Source organism: Podarcis tiliguerta (genome assembly GCF_965153285.1).
Source record: "Podarcis tiliguerta genome assembly, chromosome: 10".
NCBI classification, from domain to species: domain Eukaryota; kingdom Metazoa; phylum Chordata; class Lepidosauria; order Squamata; family Lacertidae; genus Podarcis; species Podarcis tiliguerta.
In genome coordinates this window covers 41,143,202-41,170,936 of record NC_139543.1, presented here as the reverse complement: position 1 = coordinate 41,170,936, position 27,735 = coordinate 41,143,202, and the positions used below count along the sequence as shown (strand labels likewise).

The window sequence follows — 27,735 nt, the reverse complement described above, 5'->3', positions numbered from 1 at the left end:
GAAGTTGGTGATTTTCTTGAAGCCCTTACCTCATTCTGAATGTCAAGATGGGGAAGAGTAAGTAACACAACCCCCCCAGAGTGCATGATATGACACTGCAGAGCTCCTTGATTGTCCTCAGACCTCTCAGCAACAAAGCAGACAAGATAACAGCTAGAGTGGAAGGCACACAACACCACCTGTTTAGTGTTCAGAAAGCACAACTGCACCTATCAGTAACAACAATGGAAGTGAAACAACAAGTGAAAAAGACCCACGTTGCCTTCATTGGGTTCTCAAGTTGCAGCCCAGATGAGCTATTTTAAGAGTTTTCTTCCCTACGGGGGTGTATGTAACTCAAAATAGAAAGAAAAATGAGTAGGTTGGGGCATTCTTGGTAACTAACCAATATTATGTCCTTTAGTTGGGGGACCCCAGGCAACAATGTGACTTGTTGAAGCTAATCTAAATGATATATGCGGCCCATATTAGCAGGTGTCATAGGTTAAGATTCTGGCACAACGGGTCAGTGTGTCTGGCAGTTAACCAGAAGGCTGGTGGTTCAAGTCCACCCAGGGATGGCCTTGGCAGAATGGACCATGCTGCGAGGTAGGCAAAACCACCAAACTGGGGCCAATTTGACTGGTGGACAAATTCCTTCCCGGACTTGAATATGGTGACCATAGCAAACTCAGAAATACACAAAACACAGCACAACAGGAGGTGTGGGTGGGAGATCCAATGGGGAAAAGGCCAGGTGCCGGAGCTAAGGCGGGCCGGTTTAAATATTCTGGGAGTGGATCTGAGGGAAGCCTTTGTGCTCTGTCAGGCAGATCCTTCCTCCAAACCTGCCTGCCGTTGGCCAATCTTGCAGGCAGGCTGGGATCCGTTTCCTGACAGGGGAGGAGAGTGTGATGCCCCCTTGCCAGCCAGCCAGGCAGTCCCAGTACCCGGAGCTCACATTGGATCTCAGTGGGTGTACACATCACGCTTCTTCTGGGGTAGTTAATTCACTCCCCCCCCCCCCCAATTCAGCTCTCGCCTGTGGCTCCTAGAAGCTGTCAGCATGCAACAGCGGCCGCAGCCTAGGAACAGCTTTGACTGGCCAGCTAAACTAGGTAAGGGCACAACCCTCAGGGAGTTAGTGGAGAAGACAGGCTCTGGCGGATTGAGTGGACGAGGCCAATAGTTGGTCCAACAGTCAAGAAGGTGGTTTCTGCATGTTCTGTAGGGGGAAGTATGGGGCAGATGGGACTCTTCAAACTGGGAAGGTAGTGCATCTAGATGAAGGAAAGCTTTGATCCTAAACCTCCACTGTCGTCTTTGGGAGAAGAAAAGTCAATGCTACACAAACATGGCGTGGAGCTCGTAAGACGCTTCCTTTCGGCAATTCCTGCAGCCAAGCTGGTGCAAGACGTACTGCTCTGCTTTCCTTTGGACTGTATTAGCGAGGCTGAGAGGTGTGGGTCTTGTCATCTGGGCAGCCCAGGACCCCCGTACACAGTGCTGAGGCTTGTGCACCATAGAAGATCACTTCAGTGCTGCTAATGCAGCAGTTTGACTTCCTAAATTCAATTTTGCTATATACATCAATAACTGCTATCAATATTCTGCTGTATATAATTTTTGGCTACGAGATAAACCAAACATAAAATGCTCCTCCTCCAAACAGGTAGTTTGAGAATCCCTGATGTTGAATATTTCTCTCCTCTGCTACTTTACTGAACAGCAAAGGGTTTGATTTTCCCCTAACATACAAAAATATAAAAAAAAGATCTTCATTGTCTCTGTTGAAAGGTGCAAGGATTTTCCCCTCACCTATGTGTTCTGCTACAACACAAATGGATGACTCGGGTTTATGGGAGAGTTCTATCCCTTTCCCCTCTCTGAGAACTACCTTACAGTGGTACCTCGAGTAAAGTACTTAATTCATTCTGGAGGTCTGTTCTTAACCTGAAACTGTTCTTAACCTGAAGCACCACTTTAGCTAATGGGGCCTCCCGCTGCTGCCACGCCGCCAGGGCACGATTTGTGTTCCCATCCTGAAGCAAAGTTCTTAACCCGAAGCACTATTTCTGGGTTAGCGGAGTCTGTAACCTGAAGCGTATATAACCTGAAGCGTGTGTAACCCGAGGTACCACTGTACTTGCTTTTATTAGTGAATATCCCTTTAAGAAAACAAACCCCTCTGCATCCCCCTCCCTTCCTAATCAAAGGTTCTGACTCATGGCTTTTATTGCCGGCAGCCATTTTGCCTGCCACTCCCTTCCTGGCCTCTCTAGGGAAAGGAGCTCCTTCTCTGTTTTTCCTTTACCCATTTGACTTTGGGGTTCCCCTTTTCATTCCCTCTAGAACTGTAGCCATTCTTCTTTACCTCTCCAAGTATTGGGGTTCCCATTTCTCCTGTCTTTCTGTTTGTAGCAAAGCCTTGTTTATTCAGGCCTCCCCCCCCCCACTTCCCCCAAAGACATTGTCAGCAGCAGCTGCTTTCTGAGTTGCTGCTTCACTTCTCATGGGACATCTTCTTCACCATTTCCCCACTGAAGTTCTCCACTTTGAGAGTCTGTTCTGTTTTCTACAGGCCTCCCCCCCCCCCAAAAAAAAATAATTTCATACCTAACAGTTTTCAGGGTTGCAGCACCTCCATTTCCCTCAAAATTAAGACAGGCTGTTTTTCTTTTTAAAATTAAAGATGAAGGAACTTCAAAAAACCCGCAGCCTCTCCACACAGAGTTAGGCTTAGCTTTAGGACTGAGGAGAGAACAGCAGGGCAAAGGGGGCAATGGGCATGTGGGCAAAGACTTTGCACCCGGCTGGTGGCATCCGTGAGGTTCTGCGGCCCTAGAAGCGCCTCCTTTGCGATTGTTTCCCAGGGTAGCGAGACCCTTCCTCCCTTCCGTCTTCCTCTTGTCTATATTTGCTGCCTTCAATTTGGGCCTCATGTCAGCCCGCTTCGACGACTTAGACCCTGCCGACCGCTTCACGGATCTCGACCAGCTGGTGTTTGCGGCCATGCTGTTGGGTTCTGTGTTCATTGGCATCTTTGTCGCCATGGGCGAAGCCCAACAAACTCACAGTGACTATTTGATGGGCAGCCACAGCCTGAATTGTTGGCCTGTGGCATTCTCCCTCGCAGCTAGCTTCACGTCTGCGTTGACCATGCTGGAGACCCCGGCTGAGGTCTACCGCTTTGGGAGCACTGCGGGACTCATCGGTATTGCCTATTGCATCATGGTGGTGATCAGCGCCGAAGTTTTTCTACCCATTTACTACAGGCTGGATATCGGCAGCACCTATGAGGTAGGTGGGAGGTTGCCATGGCCTTTCCAAACCTGTTCCTAGGGCTGAAGACTACTAGTTCCCTGCAAGAGGCATTCTTGTAGCTGTGGCCCATTTCCCCCCATTAATGTTACCTGTGGGCCTGGGTGGAAAGGAGCAGCTTTCAATTGAGCCTGCATTTTGCCTGCATTTTCCCCAAACCAGGACTCAAGGCAGCGTACAGATAAAAATGTAAAAACACAGATCAGAATATTAGATAGAAGAAGTAATGTAAATAAGTACAGGCAAATGGCTCCCAATGCATATGTTATCTTTTTTTAATTTTTTTTTTTACATATTTAAGGAAAATTTCACGCGCTAATGGTAACATTCCTTTTCCATGATGTTGGATTTTTATTTCCAATAATTTAGAAATTTGTTTGTTTGTTAAAAAAGACAATTTAAGTAAAGGAAGAGCATATTATGGTTAAATCTTTGATTCTAAGCTTTTGAAATCTCAGTAAAGAAAAATAAAATGGAACTAGAATTACAGATGGTGAAATATAAGCGCTCTAGCTGAGATTCCTGCATTGCAGGGGGTCTCTACAATTCAAACTATACAATTCAGTGATTCAATGATTAATATTAGAACAATGATTATTACTTCATTCCTGTGTTTATTTGCTATCTTTATATCCTACTTTTTCCTCCAAGGAACTTTGAGTAGAGTCCCTTATTTCCGGTTTTCTGGGATCAGTGGTTTCCAAATTTTTGTCCCTATGGACCACCTGAAAATTGCAAAATATCTGGGTGTACTGCTGCCGCTTGTTGCGTCTGTCTTTCATAGCAGTTTTAATACACTATGCTAGATGCTGCATTATCTGTAACCATTTTTACAGACAAGCCTTCGATCATATGAATGGTGGTCCATGAACCCCCGTTTGGGAACCCCTGTATTAGATAATCCTTCTGAAGTGGATTAGGCCAGCTTCATGGCTGAGTGGGTTAGTAACCCAGGTCTCTACAGTTCTAGTACAACACTAACTTCTACAACATGCAGGCACGAGCAGAATACAATTTAACTGTTTGAAGCCCTCATCCTAGAGATACTCAAATGTTTTCACTCCAAACTCTCATGTGGGGATGGGGAAGAAAATCTTCAACAGGCTGCAACTTGCATTCTCCCTTCTTTTCTCTTAGTTATATATGCCATTTAAACAGGAAAAAATATGTAGAAGAACATAAGCATACTTATCAGGCAACAGCAAACCCAGACATACAAAAAATGATTCAGGAGATCTATAATTAGGGTCTCCCGCTTAAAAACAACAAGTAATTGGAAGCTGGACATAGCAGGTTTATACGGAGAGGTGATACTCTGGAAAGAAGATGTTTATTTCTTTCCTCTCATTTCCTTTTCCTGACCTAAATTGCCCTCATTCCCCACAGCTTCTAATAGCTACAGAGGAGTCATCTCAGTAATCGCACAAAGTTGCATTGACAAACTGATATTTACCCAGCTAATTCTCTGAGATACGTACTTAATTTCATTTTAAAGGAATGGTGTCCATACTATTTCTACATATTAAGTAGATTCATATAAATATGCATGTTCTGTATAAAATAATTTGTCTCTTTTGCAGTACTTGCAGCTTCGATACAATAAATATATACGCATGCTTGGAACAGTGATGTTTATGATAATAACGGCAAGTACAGTGCAAGATGATGATCTTTTGTATTATTCTATTGTAAATTATAGTTGGACCATAATGTTTAGTTACATAATATTAAATATAAATGTCACTTCCAGAGTTGCTCTTACTCCCGACTAGTTTCTTTGACCTTAATGCTTATAATTCATCAATTGGAATGCCATATCTGGCTACTGTTTGGCATCTTTATGCAGTGTGGTATAAATTGCTTGGCCTTGCTTTAGATTTAAATTAGTTCTCTATTTATCACTTTCCCAAGGACCACATTTTTCAGAGAAGATGCAAACTTCAGTTATGTTTCCTTCTTGTTAGAAATAGATGGAAGTGGCACAGGGAATAATGCATTCATTTCTGTCCTAATATCCTACGTGTACCATAATATACTTTGGTTTCTCTTTTTACCTAAACTGAATACAAGGGCTGATCTGTTAGGACCATTTGGCTGTAGAGGATTGTACCAGAATACAGATTTCTTCAAACCCTTCACAATTTAGTTATACAATATGCTGCTTACACGGTAGTATAGGCATAAAGATAATAATTGCTAGAAGAGAAATAGGTAAAGCGCATTGGTATTCTACACAGGCTCACTGCTTACGGGGCTCACTGCTTACTGTATGTATATACATACTGTAGCAAAGAATCTCAAGTGTCTGCATTAAAAGTGCATTACGTAATTATGAGATGTCTCTTTTGGGTCTCATGTTAGTTGATGCAGCTGAAATGACAGGCATGTTGTTAGTATGCTAAGAGATGTCTGATGATTTGCTTGTTTGCATTTGAACAGAGCCAAATTTAATACCATGGTGTTACAACAATTTTTTACTATAAATGTTAACATAGCAATACATAGATATAATGGGTGGACTACTTTCCATTGGCTTCAAGCAGCAATGGCAGTCATTTTATGAATAAATAAATGGCATTCTAGAAAAAGTCTAGGAAAAGCAGGGCTTTAAGTGGGTCATATATGAGGGGCTTATTCCTTCAATGGCTTTTCATTTGAAAAAGAAAAAAAATCACAGTGCCACTACCAATACCAGGTCCTCATTTAGTTTTGTAGGTGAACCAGCAGATGAACCATGAGAAGAGTTTTCACCTTTTGAGATTCTAGACTCTGCTGGTGTTTAGGTTTATTATTTACCTCATTTTGAAACATTTCCTGCTATCCAGCTACTCTCATAGTTTACCTTTATAATTTGCTTCAGTTCTGCCTAAATGAGAGTCTGTGAAGTTTAAAATTTACTTAACTCTTTTCAATGAATTGATCTAGTAACAGTTGCTATTTTACATTTAAATCAGTGTAAGCTGGCATAGGACAAATGATTCAGAGAAAGACCATATATTTCACATGGATGTTTATTTGTTCCACCTCCTCAGATAATATACACTGGAATTGTTCTGTTTTCTCCATCACACGCCTTGAATAAAGGTAATGTGGAAATACTGTTAAACACATTTTTTAAAATTAAGGAAAAGTTTGACCAGTTATCTTTAATGTGATATTGCAAGATGTAGGCTGACTTCTGTAGGTGTTAAACGGAAAACATGAGTGAAATTATGTTTGCCCTGCTGTGTATGAATAGTATGACACCAAAGTCAATATACAGTCATACCTTGGGTTACAGACGCTTCAGGTTGCATTTTTTGGGGTTATGGACCGCCGAAACCCGGAAGTACCGGAACGGGTTACTTCACACATGCGCAGAAGCGCCAAATTGCAACCCGTGCGTAATGGTAAGAACTGTGCAACAGTGGAACAGACCACCATGCTCCTTCATTGGACTTTTTAAAGCCGAGGTTGGGTGTCCATCTGTCTGGGATTCTGTTGCTGTGATTCCGACATTGTGGAGGGATGGATTATATGACCTCTGGGTTCCCTTCCATCTCTATAATTCTGATTCCATTCTGGAGTATTACTTAGCAATTGCTCAAGTATACCTGTTGCTTACTGTTGAATAAGTATTTACATTCCTTGTCAATAGCAAGCTTAGAATTCATAAATGTGGTGATTTTTCATATGCATTATTTTTTGTTATCTTTGCATTATTTTATTTAATTGTGTTATGTATCTTTCTCCCCTTTTTCAGTTACAGGAGTTCAGTTGTGGGAGTCTATTATTTCAACAGCAGTAATCTGTACTTTCTATTGCACAGTGGTATGTTAAGAACTTGTTTTAATAAACAAATGTTCTGTTTAAGATTTATGTGGTAAAAAATAAAGAATAACTGCATATAGAACCCTGGTAACTATAACAAGGAATTCTAATCCAGTGATTGCTACATCTCTCTGTCCGCTAGAACACACTTGTTGATTGATTGGTTGGTTGGTTGGTTGGTTGACTGGTCTGCTAGGAGGCTCATATCAATGAGGCCATCTATATGATTCCCAGGGAGAATCCCATCCAGGTACTGACCAGTGGCGTAGCATGGGTTGTCAGCACCTGGGGCAAGGCAAGTAATTTGCACCCCCTAACCAGGTAGGAGCAGAGAGCTGCGAGTGCGAGCGCCCCCCCCCCAGATGTTGCGCCCGGTGCGGCCGGCCCCCCCTGCACCCCCCAGGCTACGCCACTGGTACTGACCAAACCCAAGCCTGCTCAGCTTCAGCAAGGTGGTCTCAAATGCTTTCAGACCATAGCCTGATATCACATCCTCTTAGCAGGCTAGTAAAAAATGTAGGAGCCCATGAACTTTTGTGGGCTTATCTATACTTATACTGGTTTTAGACAACTGTAATGATCCATGACATCCTTAAATTTTCTGTCTCTCTCTGACAAGCACTGGGACTCCTCTCGAGCAAGGCATTCTTGGCAAGATGGCCTAAGACAGTGGTTTTCAATCAGTGTGCCATGGCACCCTGGGGTGCCTTGAAGGATGGTCAGGGGTGCCATGGGCAACACTGGCCTCTGTCCCTCTTTCCTTCCCTCCTTCCTTCTGATTCCCTCTTGCGACGAATCTGTCTCCCAAAGACTAGCACAGCTGTTTGTTGCAGCAGCCCTGGCTACAAGCTCCTCAGGCGAATGGTGCCTCTGGGACTGGCTAAGAGATGCTGGTTTCCTGGAGCTGAGGTAGCCTTGGAGTAAGCAAGCAGTGGGTGAGGAAGCCCAGTCCACCAGTCCTTGCTGTTGGGAACGGACAGACAAGTGGGAGGCCGGCCGGGCAGGCAAGGGCTGTGTTAGCCTTTCTTGTGCTTGCTGTGTGCAATGCCTGCTTGCCTGGGAGGTGAGAATCCAGTGCCAAAGGGGAGTCTTTCCACCATGCAGGCCCAGCGGCACCCACTGCTGCCTTCCAGGGTGAATAAGATGGTGGCCTCACATTCACCTTTGGCCAGTCTCTGTTGGGCTACTAAGGCTGGGGGCATCCTCTTCCCAGCCCCCCCCCCGGGGGGTGCAGCATGAGGAGGTACCTCTCTTTGGGGTGGGGGACGGGGCGGCTCAGAGACCAGGGGCGGTGGTGGCTGCTGCCCAGATGACTTCCAAGAAGAGGGGAGAAGAGAGGAGGCTGAGGGAACTCTCCACAAGGGAGAGTTTGAAAAGGCGTGAGCGGATGCTGGCTCTGCAGGCAAGGGGTGGCATAACAGGGCTTCTGAGGCTTGGAGCACATTTCCCCATAGGGGAGCTGCAGAAATAATGTAGTTGGTCAAGGGAGCCATGGACTCAAAGGTTGAAAACCTCTGGCCTAGGAGACTGCCTGCAGCTTCACTGCTATGGCTAGAAACTCTCTTTAAAATTTAAAGCTAAATTTAAAGTCAGTGCTGTTAAAATTAGTGATTATTTAACTGAGCAAGGACACAGGAACTGGTGCATAAAAATTGGAGCAATTCTACAGAACTATAGGTAGAACTACTTTACTACATACTGTATCTGCTCTTTCCAAATAGGGTGGCCTAAAAGCAATAGTTTGGACAGATGTTTTCCAGTTTACGCTGATGATATGTGCGCTTTTGGCAGTGCTTATACGGGCTCTGATTATTAAAGGAGGAATTGGTCCTATTATAGATGATGCTGTCGATGGAGGAAGAATAACAAAATGGGAGTAAGTGTCTTTTTGGTTAGGCTGCAGTGTAATACCTTAGACATTGTTAAAAGTTTTGGTGTTTAGGTTTCAGTGAGTCAACAATGTTAGAAGTAGCATCCTTGATAAAATCTCATGAGCATGGATAAACTATAGGCAGTTATATTCGGCTGAGCCATACTCAGATTAAAACCATTGAAATCAATGGACTTTAACTAACTTAGATTGGATCTACTCCAAGTATGATTTATTTATTCATTTATATTAAAAAAATTATAGACACTTCCATTTATTAAAAATATAAATATTTTATAAAAAATATGCAAGTACAGTAAAAAAAATCATACTAATGACCAACTCATCTGAAAAAACTTCAAGCAGCTGGGTGTCAACTCAGTGCTTCTCCAGATTTCCTTTTGCACTTCACTTTCCAGGAATGGGTTTGCACTTTTCAAGTCCATGTGCAAGAACAACTTCTTCTTCTTCTTCTTCTTCTTCTTCTTCTTCTTCTTCTTCTTCTTCTTCTTCTTCTTCTTCTGGTCCTGGCACTTTCCACAAGGAAACGCACTGTTTACTGTTGAACTGTGCTCCCCCCCCCAAAAAAAATGTTTAGGGGTACTCTCAGTTTCCTACTCATATTGGAATACTGCCCCTCAATGAGGCCAAACTTAGATTCACCAAATGTTTAGGGGTATCCGTACCTCTGTGCCCCCCCCCCCGAAAAAAGCATTGCTGTTGAATTAGAACAAGTGGCAATTGGGTTTTCTGCAGATTGCCGTTTGTTCCACTTCAGTGATAAACAGTAAGTGTTTCTTGGGAAGGTGCTGGGACAAAACAAAAAACCACTCGGACCTGAAAAGTGCAGACCTCCTTTTGGAAAGCACAGTGCAAAAGAAAGTTTGGATGAGCTCTTAGTTGTTCTACAACTCAATGAGTTGATAGTTTCACATAAAGTGAGCATGAGAGGTAAACATACATAGATAAAAGGAAGTTTACTACCAATCTGAAACTCCTTGAATAAATATTTCCTAGTGTCAGTAGGGTGGTATGTTCTATGGGTGACATATCCTGTTAACCAACAATACTGCCATCCACCTTTAGGAAGACATCGGAAGGCAGCCATGTATAGTTTTTAATGTTTGATGTCTTACTGTGTTTTAATTTGTTGGAAGCTGCCCAGAGTAGCTGGGGTAATCCAGTCAGATTGGTGGCATATAAATAATAAATAATAATAATAATTAATAATAATAATTATAGTTTGGTACTGGGGGTGTCACCCAGAGCATAGACTGGGATGAAGAGGATTCTTTTTTGAAAAGTTCTAAAATCCCCCTTTTCTTTCACTAAACTCCTCAGATTTATTTTTATGTCAAAACCTATACTTTTAAAATACATATATTTTGTCTCTTAGCTTTGACCCAAACCCTCTGCGAAGGCATACGTTCTGGACAGTAGTTGTTGGTGGTACTTTCACTTGGCTTAGCGTATATGGAACCAATCACTGTCAAGTTCAACGATACCTTGCCTGCAGATCGCAACGTGAGGCAAAAAAGTAAGTCCACATATTGTACAGTCATACCTCATGTTACGTTTGCTTCAGGTTGAGCATTTTCAGGTTGCGTCCTGCAGCGACCCAGAAGTAATAGAACTGGTTACTTCCGGGTTTTGCCGCATGCGCAGACGCGCAAAATGACATCACACGCATGTGCAGAAGCAGCGAATCTCGACACGTGCAGACGCGGGTTGCGTTCTGTTCAGGTTGCAAATGGGCCTCCAAAACGTATCCTGTTCGCAATCAGAGGTACCACTGTATATCTCTTACTGCAATTCACATATTCTGAAGTGCAGCAGTAGGAAGCTGACATGCTCTTGCCTGTAAGGATGGCTGACCTGTCTTTCAACTAACGGGTTCCCCATGCAACATATTTTTGTGCATTAACTTCACAGAGAAATGTTATTTGTAGATAAAAACTACCGTATATACTCGAGTATAAGCCGACCCAAATATAAGCCGAGGCATCTAATTTTAGCACAAAAAACTGGGAAAACTTATTGACTCGAGTATAAGCCGGTTCACCACACCACAAACCTGGTGGTGGCGGCAGCGGCGGTGGAAGAACAAGCAGCCCTTTTGGGCTGCTTTCAGGCTGCTCCTTCCTCCTCCTCTGCCTTTGCTGCTGTTGGCCCTCCGCCGCTGCCGCCCGCCTCACTTGATTATAAGCCGAGGGGGGCTTTTTCAGCATAAAAAAATGTACCGAAAAAGTCAGCTTATACTCGAGTATATACGGTAATTTTCAAAAATTGGATCACCAATGCAAAATTGGAGCAATTGCTGAGTACTTTGCCATTTTGGAGAATCTGTTCTTTTTAAAGGGCATATTTCTTCTTGCATTGCATATTTACCAAAAAAGCATGTTGGTGAAAATAAGTTACCTAAATTTCTATTTTGCTAATATGATAAATTAACACTAGATATCAATATTTTGCTTATTTATTTATATGACCAAATTTATATACCACTTGATTGCAGTAAAACCCCTAGAAATATTATAATTATCAATAAGATAGTTAAGGACAATACACTTTGTAATAACTCAACGGAGATTAAAATATGCTATATGCAGGAGCCAGAGAGTACAGCAAAGGCACCTGCCTGACAGGGAGTTCCAAAGTATAGGAACTAAAAAAGTTTGATGTATTCGAACTATGGAATGACTAGAATGTGGCACCTGTAACAATGCCAGATCTGTGCTTAGCAATAATTTGTAGTGTTGCCAATGCAGGAAACATCTTTCACATCAGAAAGAGAGTGCCATGAGTAGACCTATTCTCTGTGCAGCAAAGCTGTCCAAAAGCTTGGTGGTATACCCTGAAATTAAATACTCCTTGCATTGATTCACAGGATTTCCCTTGCATCCGATGGCTTTTTATGAGGCATGATGTTAGCTAGATATGTGTTCTTACAATCTTCTGCTGCTCTTGGAGTCTGAGTACCTTGATACAGTGGTGCCCCGCAAGACGAATGCCTCGCAAGACGGAAAACCCGCAAGACGAAAGGGTTTTCCGTCTGCAGAGGCGCTTCGCAGGACGAATTTCCCTATGGGCTTGCTGCACAAGACGAAAAATGACGAAAAAAATCGAATTTTTTTTTTTGCTCCAAAACCCCTTATTCTGAATCGCTAAGCTGCTAAAAGCATTTTAGCAGCAAAACCGCTAATCCCCCCCCCAAAATAAAGCCGTTTTTAGCCCTTTTTTAGCCAATAGCGCTAATAGCGCTACTCCGTTAATGGGCTTGCTTCGCAAGACTAAAAAACCGCAAGACGAAAAGACTCCCGGAACGGATTCTTTTCGTCTTGCGAGGCACCACTGTACATTAATGTGGCAGTACTCCTCTATGTTAAAATAATTTTGGCAATAACAAAGCTTTGTTAGCTTTCTTCTCTAATTTTTTTCTTAAACAGATCTCTGTATATAACTCTTGTGGGAATCTGCTTAATTCTGTGTTTTGCAATTGGATGTGGATTTGCAATGTACTCTATATACAAGGATTGTGACCCATGGACTGCCGGCTTTGTGTCAGCACCAGATCAGGTTTAGTTTACTACTAAGTGAAATACTTAAATATGAATTTGATCTACTCTCTGTGTATCTCCCATGGAACTATTTGAGTTTTGAGTAGGGCTTTTGGAAAGATAACATTATTAACATATTATGACAAATAGGAATAAAGGAAAGTGCTATTTTACTTGAAATAATGGACAGATATAATGAAATCAGGAAATAAGAATTTTATATTTATGCAGTTGTATAATTTTATTTTTTCTGCAACAAAAAAGTGTGGTGTGTGAAAATAAACTGAAGCCACATATTTGAAAATAAATCTTTATTTTGAACTTAAATAATATCCGAACTTATAACAATGCAGGAATGATACGTTAATTAGTTATAAAAGTATTTGTATACTGCTGCATCATAAAGAAATACAGTTTACAGCAATAAAAACAAATACAATAAAACCATAAAAGTTCAAAACAGTTAAAAACTGATCTCAATTAACCATTGTGGAAGGACACATGCTTAATTGCAGAATGGAAAAGTTTTCAGCAGGTATTTAAAAATTGGCACAAAAGGCATCTGCTGATGTCTTTAGAGTCAAACTCATTAGATTCAGTGCAACAGCCAGAGTTAACATGAACATTTAGCTTTCCCCTGCCCTCTGTTGAAGTAGTGGAGCAGTTTAGGAGAGTCATAGGTTTGCAGCTTTTGTCTGCAACCTGGAGGTTCTCTTGCACATTTTTCCTTTTTGTGGCTCTGGCCAGGATGTTTCAGATTCTTTACATGCCTGTTTGGCATAGGTGGCAGCTGCTCACCTGCTCTTTATCTCTTCCTCACTTCTTTCAGCTGTGGATGATGACACCCCTTGGAAAATGGGCTTCTCGGCCCACAAAGAAATCAAGTCAATACTCACGTCTGTAGGCCAGCCCCACAGAGATTTTCCAGTCCCAAGGCATCTCCACCCACAAGCTCACACTCCACATCCCAACATAAGCTCCCTCATGACATAAGCACTGGGCACCAAGCCCTGTGCATGCCAGCTGTAGCGAGTACCCAATATGCCAAGATGCCTCACACATCAGAAGATCAAAGCATATTTCTCTTCACAGCCACGGCCTCCGTTGGAGAGCTACAGTTTAAATGGAACATAGTATGACATGACTAAAATGTTTAAAGTTATATTATTCAGACACAGGTTATATATTTAAAGGACAGCAAAAAATTAAAACCTCAATTTTGGGGGGATTTTTTTTAGATCATGCCATATCTTGTGATGGATATTTTGGGAGACTTTCCGGGACTTCCAGGACTTTTTGTGGCTGGGACCTTCAGTGGAACATTAAGGTAAATTTGCAAATTGCCATCCTAGATCTAGATTCTGGAAAGTAACTGATTAGTTCTAGCCCATCTTTTTATGCTAAAACTGTGACTCTTGGGACAAATGACAAGCTATGTTAAGCACATGGTGTATTTTTGCAGTCACTATTTTTTTAACATTAAATTACCGCTGTGAGTGGCACAGGCAAAATTAGAAGTTAAAGCTACTACTTAAGAGTTAAAAATGCATAGATGTTGAAGTGAGTTTTAATCTGTTTTGAATCTATTGCTATTTTAACTTCTTGAAAGTTTAAATTATTGTTGCATTTTTTTATATTGCTATTGTTTTATCTTCTTTGTAAACTGCTTTGAGGTTGTTGGTTTTTTAAACAATCAAGTGGAGTATAAATTTAATGAAATAAATAGATAAATAAAATGCAACACCAAACCATACATTAACATAATATAATGCACATTTTGGCCCTCAATCATCTGTTGTTGTATCATGCGGAAGCTTCATGATAGGTTACTCTGATTTATCACAACCATAATGTTTCACAAGAAAAGAAGGGAAATCAGCAGGATGCTAGGAATGCTTCAAAGGCTAGTTAACACCACAGGCGTTGTTAACATTATTAGAAACTGTATGATGTTAAAACATGGGGAGCATGCTGATATTATCAAGGGTAATAGGATGTGAAAGAAGGAGATTTAAACCCCTACAGACTTAAAGTCCATAAAAATTGCCCTTTTGGTTCAGCAGTTAGCATTAGGAAAAAACTCCCATTGGAAGCATAGGGACTCTGTGCTTTAAATGCTAATTGCTATGTTGCGGAAGCTGACATTTAGGAATTTACACTTGCAAGGATGCCTTAAACTTTCCCTTCCCCATGTGCCGCTAACTTTGAGAACAAGTGCATGCTGGGCCTGTTAACATTTATTCTGATCCAGTGTACCCCCACCATTTATTTTTTAAAACTGGGGGCATTACCCAGGAACCAGAGCGATTCTGTGGTTTCTGGTGAAATACTGTATTTTGGTATGTTTTCTCTCAAGCCTCAATGTAACTTAAGCACTGTGTCCTTATTCAAGCTGTGTTGAATCCTAAGTGTGTACATCTGAGAAGGCTTCCTTTTCACCTGGAATTTTGGAGACAGGGTGGGGATAGTAACCAGGCAATTCCATCAGGTGAAGACATCACTCCGCCCTCTGGTACAGTGGGTAACTTCAGTACACATCTCATAGTGCTGATGTGTACAGTGATAGGCAAATTAGCCTTGAAACACAACTGCGTATTATGTCGGAAATGCGGGCCCAGTCTTAAATTTAAAAAGAAAATATGAGTTCCAACTTATTATAAGTTCCAACATTGAGTGGGGAACTTGGTATAACCTCATAGGAGCTGTGGTGCCAGTGGCACTACAGTGGAGATACCAGCTCTATAGCTTGGCAAAAATGTTTTCCACACTTGATGTCATTTTCCATGGAATGCTAATACAGATGATAAATTTACCAAGTGCTTAATGTAGGAAAGTCATTCCACTTACCAACTCTAAACTTTTAACTAGCATTAGAATCGTGGTAGAAGGGGGTAGAATCTCACCATGGTTTTGTCAACACACTGAGGTCCAGCCTTCTGGTGGTTCCCTCACTGCAAGATGTGAGGTTACAGGGAACCAGGCAGAGGGCCTTCTTGGTGGTGGGCCCGCCCTGCGGAACGCCCTCCCATCAGATGTCAAGGAGATAAACAACTATCTGACTTTTAGAAGACATCTGAACTGTTTAGGAATTTTTTTAAATATTTGATGTTTTAATCTGTTGGGAGCTGCCCAGAGTGGCTAGGGAAACCTAGGGGCTAGGGGTATAAATAATCTATTCTTATTCTTATAAATGACTAAACAAATTTGTGGTGAAAACCCCTTACTGCTTTGTGAGTTGGTCATCTGTATTAAAACTCTGTTTCTGCAGCTCCTCAAAGTAGTTTAATTCCCTTGATTCAGTTTTTAATATTTTTGAACTATTTAAATATTTTAAATAATTGTCAGTAAAGATGCAAAATATTTTAATTTTACACTCTTTAGTACAATGTCTTCCAGCATCAATGCGTTAGCTGTTGTAACTGTAGAAGATCTTATTAAACCTAATTTCAAAGTCTCTGAAACAAGCTTGGCATGGATTTCCGTTGGAACTAGTAAGTTTACATGTGACATCTTCTATCTTAAAAAACAACAACAACCCTGTATCCTCTTCCTCTGCTAATAATAAAATATAACTGAGTTCTACTAGAAAAGGTATGGGGTAAGGTTAGAACAGGTGTGGGTCCAACAACAACTGGGAGGCCACCATTTTCCTCTGGCAGAGCTGGGATTTGAGCTAGGTGTCCCAGATCCAAGTCCATCTCTAGTTGCTGAACCATTCTGGCTTTAGGCCATAACTGAATTTAGGCCAAGAGTAACATGGCAATTACAGATTTATTAGGAAAATGTTGCACAAGGGAGTTTCTTACTCTAGTCATAAATGATACTCAGCTAAACATGCATAGTAAGCTTTTTTTAGCCATGCAAATAGGGTGTAACAGAAGTTTCATGTGCTAATTGTATTATGTTTAAACTAATATCTAGCATTTAAGGCTCTTGGAAAATTAGTTTCATATTAATCCTCTGCTAAGGGGGGGGGGGGAGGAAATGGCAGTTTATTGGTTTGAGCATTCCTCAGAGTAAATCCTAATAGCCACATGTGATTTTATAATTGGCAAACAGAGAAACTTTTCAGTCAGTTGCATAATTAACTTGTCCCATAAACGTTTTATACATTTATCCAACTAGAGGTGCTGTATGGTTCAGTGTGCCTTTCCATGGCTGGAGTGGCATCTGTTATGTCTAGTTTTTTACAGGTAGGTGTCATTTTACTGCTATTTTAAGTCTCAACCTTCTTAAAATAAGTTGCTGGATTGTTGTGTGCACTTCCAAAAGGTTAATTTTCATAATTTAGTGCTCTGCTGGCAGCTTCAGTGACTGCCATCATCCATCTTCCCAAAGGCACTCTGGGAAGGAAGAATGGTGGTGACAGAAGCTCTCGTCCTGAGCTGCCAAAGGTACCAGCAGAGTTACTGGTTTTCAAAAAGTAAATGAAAGGGAAGAAAAGGGAAGGAGCAATTCCTCTCCTAGAAAGTCGCAAATTGCTTGGACTGCCCCAATTTGCCGACAAGACCCTCTGCAGTCAGGTGAGCTCTAAAGCAGAGTGAAAGGAGACCATCCCTAGTTTGCTTTAGTAGTTATGTGGGCTTGGGAATTGAATATTTAACCTGGCTATGTTGAGTGAAACTGTCATTGAAAAAGTAATCAATTTAAATACAGTATACCAAGAAATTTGATTGACTCTTTTTCCCATGCTCAAATAGATTGTCCCTGGTATTCTTATACTGTACTGTCTATTGGTGTGTGTTTTTAAGTACTTGCTGTGGTAGGGATGCAGTTAATACCATTGGGGTTTTTATTCACCAGTGCATGAAGTTTGTTAGAATGGAGTGGGATGCCATTCCACTTGTTCAAACAGACCTAAAACAAGCTTTTAAACATATATAATTGATACCGATTCAATTTGAAACAAAACCATTGCACTTCCCTTTGTCCTGCAATGATTCCCACCCAAAGCAAAAATCACATATAACCTGAGGGAGGCAGGGATGCTTTCAATATCCTTCAGTATATCTGCTCCCATTTAGTTTGGAGAAAGGCCGTGAAACTACTGACTTTTCCCCAGTTTACCAGCAATCTGTCTAGATAGCAGGGTGCTAGTTTACCTCCCTAAGAAGTTATTATTTCAGATTGAAATGTATTCTTGGTCCTTTCTGATTCTATGCTGTGGGAGTGGTGAGAGAGGTGCACAGATCATAGAATAGAATCATAGAATCATAGAGTTGGAATAGACCACAAGGGCCATTGAGTCCAACCCCCTGCCAATCAGGAAACACCATCAGAGCACTCCTGATCTTTAATTGGATCAGGTTGTCCTCGTCCCACTACATAAAACAAAACATGCAACACAAACATGTAGTGCTGCCAGGCAGATGGGAAGAAGGGGCAGCTAACCCACCTTTGCAGGACATGCCCCATTGTACTTGAAGTGACTCAGAGATAAGTCTTTGCTACCACTTGGATGGCTCAAAAGTACAATTTGGAGGGGGGAAAGGCTCTAGGGTAGGAGATTCTCTGAAGGTCCCCCACCATCACTGCCCATTCCGACAGGAAGCAAAGACTTCCTTTAATTTGTGCCAGGGTTGAGATCCCTGATGGCAAAGGAAGGTAAAGGTATATGATGCTCATGGACCTACCCCAAAGGGATTGAAGCAACTTGAATCATTACCATTCACCTCATAAACTATATTACAAGGGTCACAAGATGTGCAGGCATAGGAGCCATTCCTGTAGTTGCTGTAGAGATGAACACCATTGGGGGTTGCCAATGCAATTACCAGGGATAACAGTATGCCCACCAATATACCCAATTAAGATCTTAGGAAATTATTCTCAATTACTCAGTGGGTCCAACTTTTCCCACACCAAACCAGGTCCATCCTTGACAAGGACCAATCATGCCTCACCCTTCAGATCTCCCATAGATGCTCTAGTGGTGTTCACAATAATCTTTTTGGTTTAGTGGCACACCCTCCAGGGGATATTGTTTTGCCCTTGTTTCAGTGTGATCTGGATCAACCTGGGTTTCAAGAAATGAAGCAGACACTAGAAAGTCTCCTTTCTAGAATGGAATTTACATTAAAATGTTTTGCTGAGAGTCTGGGGGATTTCGTTGTTGAAGTAGGCAGGCTAGCTCCTTGGTAAGGTCCTTATGTGTGGGTCTTTAGTATAGGAAAGGAGGCTGCTTTGTGCCAAAGGCCAAATGGGCCTCACCTGGCTGGTAGTGAGAATGACAGTAGGCAGAGTGGTGTGTGAGAGCTGGAAGCAAAGAGTGAGAGCCATACTTGATTTCTGTTTGAATCCAAGGCTGTGGCTATGAGAGAAGCCAGACCTTCTGGGATGAAAATGCTATGAGCCCCTCCGTTGTAGGCACAGGTTGTGTATATTTGGAAATAAACCACATCATAACGACAGTACAGGTTCCACTGCCCCTCATTCCAAGGAAACCAAAGCCTGAGTATATACCTATAACCTCTGGAATCTTGCACCGCTTAGAGATTGGGGTGATGCACCATTATTCTTTCTCATTAGGTTCACGGAGCTATGGTAATGGTTAACAGGGCACTGAATATAGTGCAACATGGGACATCTGCCACAATATCATTTGAGGGCTGCTTCTCTCTGGTTAAATCCATCCAACAATATTGGTGTATGTTCACACATTTATGAAACATTTTATTGGCCTCAGTTTGTTCAGAGGATTCTCCCTCAGTAAGTACTCTTGAAGTGTTTCGGCCTGCCATATACAAGTGTTGCTACATTTTACCTTGAAAAATTTCCTCCTGCATCCCTAGCAGAAAATGGGTATTTTTATTTAGGTAAATTTCTATTCTGGAGAAAAACAGTAAGTAATGTCTCCTGTACTTACCAGAGTTTGTTATTTTTCCTCCTTTCCTCAGGCTGCATTCAGTCTTTTTGGAATCGTTGGTGGCCCTCTTTTGGGGATATTTTCTTTGGGCATCCTCATGCCTTTCGCAAATTCTAAAGTAAGTACTTGTTTTTCATCCTACTCTCCCTAAATGGAGCGGGGTATGGAGTGGTGATCACCTTTCATATTTTAGTATTTCAAACAGTTCCTTGTGTCATTACCAAGCATCTTCACACACAGAGTGAAACAGACTCTTTGTTCAGACAAGACTTAATGCTATGCCATGGTTTAGCATTCTGTCAACAAGCAATTGGGAGCCCAGCACTCACCCACTTTCTCTCAACGCCTTGTGTGTGGTCCTGCCCTGCCATTTGCCCTGGTTGGATGCAATCCATAATTCGCCATTTCATTGGAAGCAGCAAACTATGGCTCCCTTCTTCTAGGATAAGGAGGCAGAAACCACATATACATTAGGGAAGGGGAAAGCTTTAGCCTAGAGTCCTGACTACAATGGTTTGGTTATATCTCAACCACCCTGAAATATAAAAGGCAAAGTGATACACTGAATTTAATTAAAAAACATTTTCCATTGTAGAAAACTTCAAATAAACTGTACTGATAACTCTGCACAAGGAGCAGTCCTTTAGTTATTACATCTTAAAGGCCTTTACGATCAATTTTAAAAACTGCAGTGTAGATCCCAGGTTGAAGTAACGCAAATAAGCCCAAGTGAAAACACATGTTCTGGAAGCACTTGTTACCAACAGTACTTTAATTTCAGTATAAAAGTAGAGTGCATTCTACAACTGGGAACTTGAAAAATAAGCCAGTTTGAACTCTTAGTTATTCTTGAAAAGAGTTCTCCAGGAAAAAAATGTTTGGAGAAAAGCAAATGCCTTGTGGTCTATTAACTTTGGTTATTAGAATTTATTTTCAATATGATGTTGCTATCTTAGCTTCAGCTTCTTCACTAAGTTACAGTTAGGCTTCCTGATGCAGATTCCCATATACACAGAAATAGGCACACAGAATTTCTCTGCAGTTGCTTGTGGGTCTGCTTTCTCCATTGTAACAAATGGCAAACTGCAACAGAGCGCTGGGTTGAGGGCAAGGACTTTTAAAAAATGGTGCCCTAAAAGTAGCCTATAAGACTCGTTTAATATTGGGTAGGTGGCATTAATTTCCTTTAAAGAACTGGACCCAGGGCCTTTTGGTTTTTACATGATTTTTCTCTATTGTTATTGTTTAGCTTTCATTGTGTGTAACTTTGTTTCTTAGGGTGCATTTTCAGGTCTACTTTGTGGGTTTATTATTGTTTTGTGGATTGGATTTGGGTCTCGGAGGCACCCTGCCCCTCCACACAGAACATTGCCATTGCCCCTTTCAGTTAGAAACTGTACAAAATACAATACTACACAGTTAACTACTACTCTCCATCCTACAACTTCTGCAAGGTATGTACAAGAAGTCAGTGACAAATTTGATACGATTGAATGTTTCATATTGTTTGGCTTTTTTATAGTATAGTATGTTTTCGTACATTCTTTTAACTTCATTTTTTTATTGACCTTTACTATGTTATTGTTGGTCCTCTTAGGATTCTTTTTGGCACAAACATTATTGTGTACGTGCTCCTATATATATTGGAATATATACAGTAAGGCAAATCTGGTAACTTTAATGATGGATGCTTTACTTATCATTCAGTTTCTTAAAAAGTAAACAAAGTATCATTAATACAGCGATCTGTATGCCAACATCAAAGAGGTTTGTTGGTTACCTACCCACAGAACAGAAAACTATTTCATAATCCTCCCTATGTCTTTAGGATTGCATACCAACTGCAATTCTGTGTATGTCTGCTCAGAACCAAGTCCTATTGAATTCAATGGGACTTACTCTCCGGAGGTTTGTACAGCCTTTAGCAGTTTAAATTATAGTGGGTAGGATTCAACTAATGAGGCCCAACAGTGGACACCCTGCGCAACGACACTGGCTTGAGCTGTGGGCTTTCCCCCCTCTCCTCTACCTGCATTGTACAAACTAGCTCAGGGGGACAATTGGGAGAGCCCCTGGAACAGCACATGGGGGCAGGAAAGGGAGACCATTCCAGCTGGCAAGCCAAAATGCTTGCCCTGGCAGAATCATAGAATCATAGAGTTGGAAGAGACCACAAGGGCCATCGAGTCCAACCCCCTGCCAAGCAGGAAACACCATCAGAACAATAATCTTAGCACAATGTTGAATTCCTCTCAGTGTGTTTGTGGATAGTATTATTGCATAATTCTGTGAAATTAATATTAAATCTTTTATTTGTTTAATTCCAGACCTAACAAAAAAGATTACTGGTGGTTCTCACTGTCATATCTATACTTCAACCCATTAGGAACTTTGATCACATTTACTGTGGGATCAATTATGAGTTTAGTAACAGGTACCTTTTTCTGGTTTTGACATAAGCATCAAAATTTGTGTCTTCAGTTCTTTCTGATTTGTTGCTATATGTATTTGAGGTATAACACATGCTTCCTTAGTCTGTCTATCATTTCCCCCTATAAATGTAGGTCTTCATTGAGCAGCTATGTCCATACTAACAAACGATATGTGCTCAATTTGTATCGGCCCTTTTCTATAGAAATGATTGGCCCTGGAAGACGTGTAGTCGTGCACAACTAATTATATGCAGAATCTAGAGGTCCCAGATGGCCATCCACATTAGTGGGTGCATCCAAGCATTCTCTCTTGGGTGTTGGAGGTCTCTATGTGAGTTTAGTGTGCCCTATCACTAAGAGGCAGGGAACTCTGTATCTTCAAAGAAAGTGCTCAGCTGAGGCCTCAGTTTGTTTCCCGCCTCCACTTGGAAGCAGACTACTTGAACACTGCTGTCCTCCGCATTCTTCTACTCAGGCCTGTACCTTTCTTTCTCATTGTCTCTATTAATTCTGCAGCCATTTTCTTCTGTCCTCCTACGTCTCTGCTCAGATCTTTATCTCTGGGGGAGGGAGGAATGCCTCTTTTCTTTCTCTCCTCAGATCTTGTTTCTCTGAAGAGGAAAACAAAATGAACAAACCTTTCTCGGCCTCTCTCACCAGCCATTTTCTCCCTCTTCTGGTTCCTGAGAAAGACTAGGATTGGGAAAGCATTTTAGAAGCAGACCACTGTGCTCTCTTTGCATGTGTGTGTGCTCCACTGAGAGACGCCACACCAAGAGCTTTGTGGTAGCTGCATCCCTAACCTTATTCCCTGAGAGAGCAGTATCAAAATTGGTCACAGATTGCTCTTTCGAACACTGTGGAGCCAGATCTGCTCAAAGCAGCTGGGAACTCAGCACCCAATCTCCTGCACCTTCGGCAGCAGGTGGTGATGCAGAGTCAGCCCAAAGTAGAATCTGCCACATCCCTGCCCTCTTGTTTCATCAGCAGCCTAGGAATAGCATTTTCTCTCTATTACCTCATCCCCTCTGCCTCTTTTCTTTTTGCTGATACAGAACCATCAGCCAGCTACCTTCCTCCCTGTGTCCTGAGAAAGGACTAGGGTGAAGGTCTTTCCTTGGGGCAATACATTCTGGGTGAGTGGCTGGGAAGCCACCTGCGCTGCTGCCACTTTGCCAACAACGCCCATCATCCTTGGCCGTGCTTACTCAGGCTGAAGGATGCTAAAATTCATCAATGTCTGGAGGACCAAAGGTTCCCCACACCTGGGCTAGGAGTGTACATGATCAGGTTATATCAGTACCTGAACTGCACTAGTCTTAATAAAAAGTATTGAGAGATCGTGTTGTTAATAAACTATCTTCTAGGGGGATTAGACCAACATGTGGAAAGCAAACTTATGTATGGCAAAGAGGACATAATGGCCAACTTCAGGTATTGGAAAAATAAATGGGTAAGTAAGGTTTTAAGTTCTCATATGTATTTCATAGGCAGATAGCTTATCCTTGCTTTGCCACTTCTCCAAGGAAAATGAAATATATTCAGAGTCCCAAAGTGATTTCATGCTCTTTATTCAGCTCATAGTGGTGAGGAGGAATGAATGAAAGTCCCCTCAAAGTATCTGCTTTATATACATTATTTACACAATGGGCTGCCCATGATTGGCTAATTCCAGAATTCTACTGTAAGCCAATCAGGTTGTGGATTCACTTCTATCTGGAGCATGATTGGGTGGTTCCTGCCAACCAATCATACTGCTGCATTGTTCTAGGACCAATCAGACTGCTGCATTCTGAATCCTATTGTTCTAGGACCATTCAGACTGCTGCATTTTGGATCCTATTGTTCTACGACCAATCAGACTGCTGCAGTCTGGATCCTTTTCAACTCAGTACATAACAGAAAACCTGCAATTTAGTGCTGAAGCAGAGTGGATGGCAGTCAGATTTTCCATTAATTGCCATTTGTTGCCAAAGAGGTTTTCCAGGGAAAAGCACCAGTGCCTAGAAAGCATGGGACCAGCAGAAGTGTGGACAACCCCAGGGTCTATCCATCTTAACTATGCTGTATGCTTAATTAAATTCACAACCTAATCTCAGACATTCTATGCAAGCATGCATGCACTAGGAGCACAAAGGTTCCTTGTGGAGTATACCAGTTCCAACTAAAGATCTTCCTGTCACCTCATCACCCTTGGTGGGACTTCCTTGCCCTTCTCCAAGGCCTGGGTACATAGGATTCAACAGCAGGTGTCAAATGTGTAGGGTGTAAGGGTTTTGAACATGTGCAAGATCTAGTTCAGAAAGTAATCCAACCAGAGATTTCTCAGTAAATTTAGCCATTGTGGAATAAGAAGAGATCCTCTTGTAAATCAGAAACTGGTTCAAGTAACAGGAAGCAGAAAGTAGGCATAAATGGACAGTTATTCCAATGGAGGGATGTAGAAAGCAGAATCCTCTAAGGACTTGTGTTGGGACCTGTTTTTTAACTTGTTCATAAATGGTCTAGAGCAGTGTTCCCCAAACTTTGGTCTCCAGTTGCCCAAGAATGAGACCTTGAGGTAATAGCTCAATGAAGAAGTTGAACCAATGTGAAGCAGCTGTGAAAAAGGCAAATTCCATGCTAGGGAGCATTAGAAAAGAAAATGAAACTGCCCAAATCATAATGCCAGTATATCAATCTATGGTGCAACTGCATTTGGAATAATGTGTACAGTTGTGGTTGCCTCACGTCAAAGGATATTGTAGAGTTGGAGGAGCTTCAGAAAAGGGGCAACTGAAATGATCAAGGAAAGTGGAGTGCCTCCCCTGTGACTAAAGGTTGCAGGATGGGGGGGGGGGTGTTAGAGAAAAGGCAAATAAGAGGTGACATGATAAAGTTGTATAAAAAAAAGTTTCTTCTCTCATAACACTAGAACTTCATTGGCCTCAATTAAGCTGAATGTTTAAAGATTCAGGATAGAGCAAAGAAAGGTTTTCTTCATTCAGCATAAACTATAGAATTCTCTCCCATAAGAGGCAGTGATAACTACCAACCTCAGTGGATTTAAGAGAGGATCCATACAATTTCATGGATAAGGCCACCAGTGTCTACTAATCCTGATGTACATGTTCTACCTCCACAGTTTGAGGTTATCGTTCTGAATACCATCTGCTGGAAATGGCAGGAGGGGATAATGCTATTTCACCGAAATCATGCTTGTGTGCTTTCCATAAGCATCTGATTGGCTGTTGTGAAAGCAGGCCCAATCCAGCAGGCTCTTCTTATTTTCACACACACTGCATTTACTGGAGCAGGATCATGCATTTCAACCACAGCTTTTACACCTAATCCCATTGAAACTAGTGCTCTTAAGCGTAGTTGGCACTGGACTTTGCAAGAGAACTAGAATTTTCTTATATATATGAAATTCTGACTGTTTCAATTATAGGTACAGCTGTCCAATAGGCTTCGTCCAACAGTGCAGCCAGTGGCTTGTGGCCAATTACCGTCTACAACTGGTGCTGTAGAAGATCTACCTTTGGAAGATAACAGAAAAAGAAAGAGCATCCTACTTTCGGAAGGGAGGAAGAGCACCCAACTTTTGGAAGGGAAGAGCAATCTACTTTTGGAACCGAAGAGCACCCAATTTTTGGAAGCGAAGAGCAATCTACTTTTGGAACCGAAGAGCAACCTACTTTTGAAAGGGAAGAGCAACCAAATTTTGAAAGGGAAGAGCGGCCTACTTTTGGAAGGGAAGAGCAACCAACTTTTGAAAGGGAAGAGCGGCCTACCTCAAAAGCATCTCAAGTGAAAAATAAAAATGAGCATGCAGTACAAAGTCCAGCTGTGTTTGGTTTTATTAATTCTAATTAAAAATGGAAACTCTGGGTCCCCCTCCCAGTAAATCAATGTTGAAACAGTCAGTTTGGTAACCAAAGTTCAAGCAAACTTGCTTATTTTTTGTGTGAACGTGAGCATGTGGCAAAGCAACAATTCAGTAAAAACTGTGAATCAAAATTAGTCTCACAGTCTTAACCACCATGTTTCCCATGTAATGTCTTGTTTGGCCCTGACAAATAGCAGTTGGACCCCTGCCCCTAAAAAACCACGATTTGAACTGGTTGCAAAAATCACACTTAGGCTCCATGAAACCTCTAAGGAAAAAGAAAGAGATCAGCTATTAGGAAGGGCTTCATATCTTATTTTTACTATATAATGCTTGGACACTTGACTGCAAAACTAAACACACTTGCTTATTAGGAAGCCCCATTGAACCTAATGGAACGTATTCCTAGGAAAACAAGCTTAGGAGTGCACTAATACTATTAAGAAGGTACTTATCTCAGGGAACTAAGATAAGAAATAGAGAGCTAGGGATGTAGTTCACTGTTTTATATTTGTCTATTGATTGCTGCTGGGCAGGGTCATTAGCATACAGAGGGCATTGTGCGCCTGTCCCTGCCATCTGATGTCCAGCTTCATTTCTCTGTTTTACTGGAATCGGCAGAGGCAATGACTTTTTCAGCTGGTGCCTTGGTGCAGTTGTGGACGAACAAAATAGATACTGATAACATTGATACCTTGCAGTTGAGCAGTTTCCAGGACTGGGAACCAGTGAGTGTACCAATTTTGGAGACAATCACAGACTCTTTAAAGAAACAGGTACATAGCTTGGGGTGCTCCTAAAGCCATCTCTGTGACTGGAGGCTCGGGTAACCTCTGTGTTGAATATCGGCAAGAATGATTTCAGTAGGAAGTGGAACCGAGCACTGTAATAAGAGGAAATGAAACAAACTAGTGGACTCAAAGCCCAGTTTCTTTACCTTTCTGGATCAGCTTCAAAGCAAATTCCAGAATGGATTACATGAAGGAAGGTATCCTTCCTTGGCAGCCTTGCTTTTTCTTACAGCCTAGTATAGCCCTGCCAATACTCCCAAACATGCAGCTGGTAAATTTATGAGACCAGTTGACATTATACAACTATTTTGGCTGTTTTAATCAAATTAAAACTTGGTTAGTGGATTCATCTCCAGAGGGGCATCCAATTATAATCTGGATGGGATTGCATTGCCTAAACTATGCATTGTACACATGACTTTCAACATCACCTTTGTTGGCGTAATCTATTTTGACATCTTTTCTGATGCTTCTAGGCTCCCTGATTTGCTTTCAAAGCTGAAGCAATTCAGGCAGTACCAGAGCCGAGTGTCTCCCAGGCCTTTGTAGCTAGCAGAAGTCAGCCACTCCATCTCCACAGCTCTCCCTCACTAGTCAGACAGCTCTTGAACAATCCTGAGTCTGGGCAGCACTGGGTTCTTGGGAGCAGAGGCCAAGTATCGCTCAATAATGACTACACTGTTACTAACAAGCCTCCCACTCCTCCACTTCAGGGTGTCCACAGCTTGTTTCCTTGAAATATAGTCCCCCATATAAATGACTGCTGAAACCACTAAGATCAGGCATAGGCAAACTCGCCCCTCCAGATGTTTTGGGACTACAACTCCCATCATCCCTGACCACGGGTCCTGTTAGCTAGGGATGATGGGAGTTTTAGTCCCAAAACATCTGGAGGGCCGAGTTTGCCTATGCCTGACTTAGATCCTCAGAGGAAACCCTATTGGTGGCACTATATCTTACAGATTCCTATAGGGTCATGTGACCTGCAAGGTTGCATTTTACATGGTTGCCCCTGTACACTTCCCACTGATTTTCTCTGCAAGAGAAAAACCAGGAAGATTTTGACTGGGAGAGTATTCCAGAACCATGGCAGCACTGCAAGGCTCCTGTAACTTGCGCTCACTCACCAAATATCTTGAAACTGCACCAAGAGGAAGGTCTTCGACGATCTTAATTCTCAAGCAGGCCTATATGGGAGCAAACAGTCTCAAAGGTGACCTGATCCATCACATGATCAAATTT

At 41.9% G+C, this 27,735-nt stretch overlaps 1 protein-coding gene and 1 long non-coding RNA gene across 5 annotated transcripts; one reads left to right on the top strand and one right to left on the bottom strand.

Annotated features, from left to right (window-relative positions):
* The first annotated feature begins 773 nt into the window (after positions 1-773).
* On the top strand, positions 774-25,657 carry LOC310658518 (sodium-coupled monocarboxylate transporter 1-like). Of its 4 annotated transcripts, none has more exons than XM_083400543.1 (16): positions 774-1,097; positions 3,116-3,279; positions 4,881-4,946; positions 6,333-6,384; positions 7,043-7,110; positions 8,832-8,986; positions 10,377-10,517; positions 12,427-12,556; positions 13,776-13,864; positions 15,919-16,028; positions 16,663-16,730; positions 19,434-19,520; positions 20,681-20,856; positions 21,730-21,836; positions 23,202-23,287; positions 25,265-25,657. In XM_083400543.1, exons 1-16 carry the CDS (start codon positions 1,046-1,048, stop codon positions 25,625-25,627), a joined length of 1,914 nt encoding a protein of 637 aa, XP_083256669.1. In that variant the 5' UTR covers positions 774-1,045; the 3' UTR covers positions 25,628-25,657. The 4 variants fall into 4 exon arrangements, with proteins under 4 accessions (XP_083256669.1, XP_083256670.1, XP_083256668.1 ...); XM_083400544.1 differs by lacking the exon at positions 774-1,097 and adding an exon at positions 1,618-1,651; XM_083400542.1 differs by lacking the exon at positions 774-1,097 and having other exon boundaries at positions 2,118-3,279; positions 15,934-16,028.
* LOC310658543 lies at positions 21,843-27,681 on the bottom strand. Its single transcript, XR_014502362.1, has 3 exons — positions 27,621-27,681; positions 26,397-26,585; positions 21,843-22,445 (listed from the first exon to the last, which is right to left on the bottom strand). It is a non-coding gene; the product is annotated as an uncharacterized lncRNA (long non-coding RNA).
* Between the last annotated feature and the right edge of the window lie 54 nt (positions 27,682-27,735).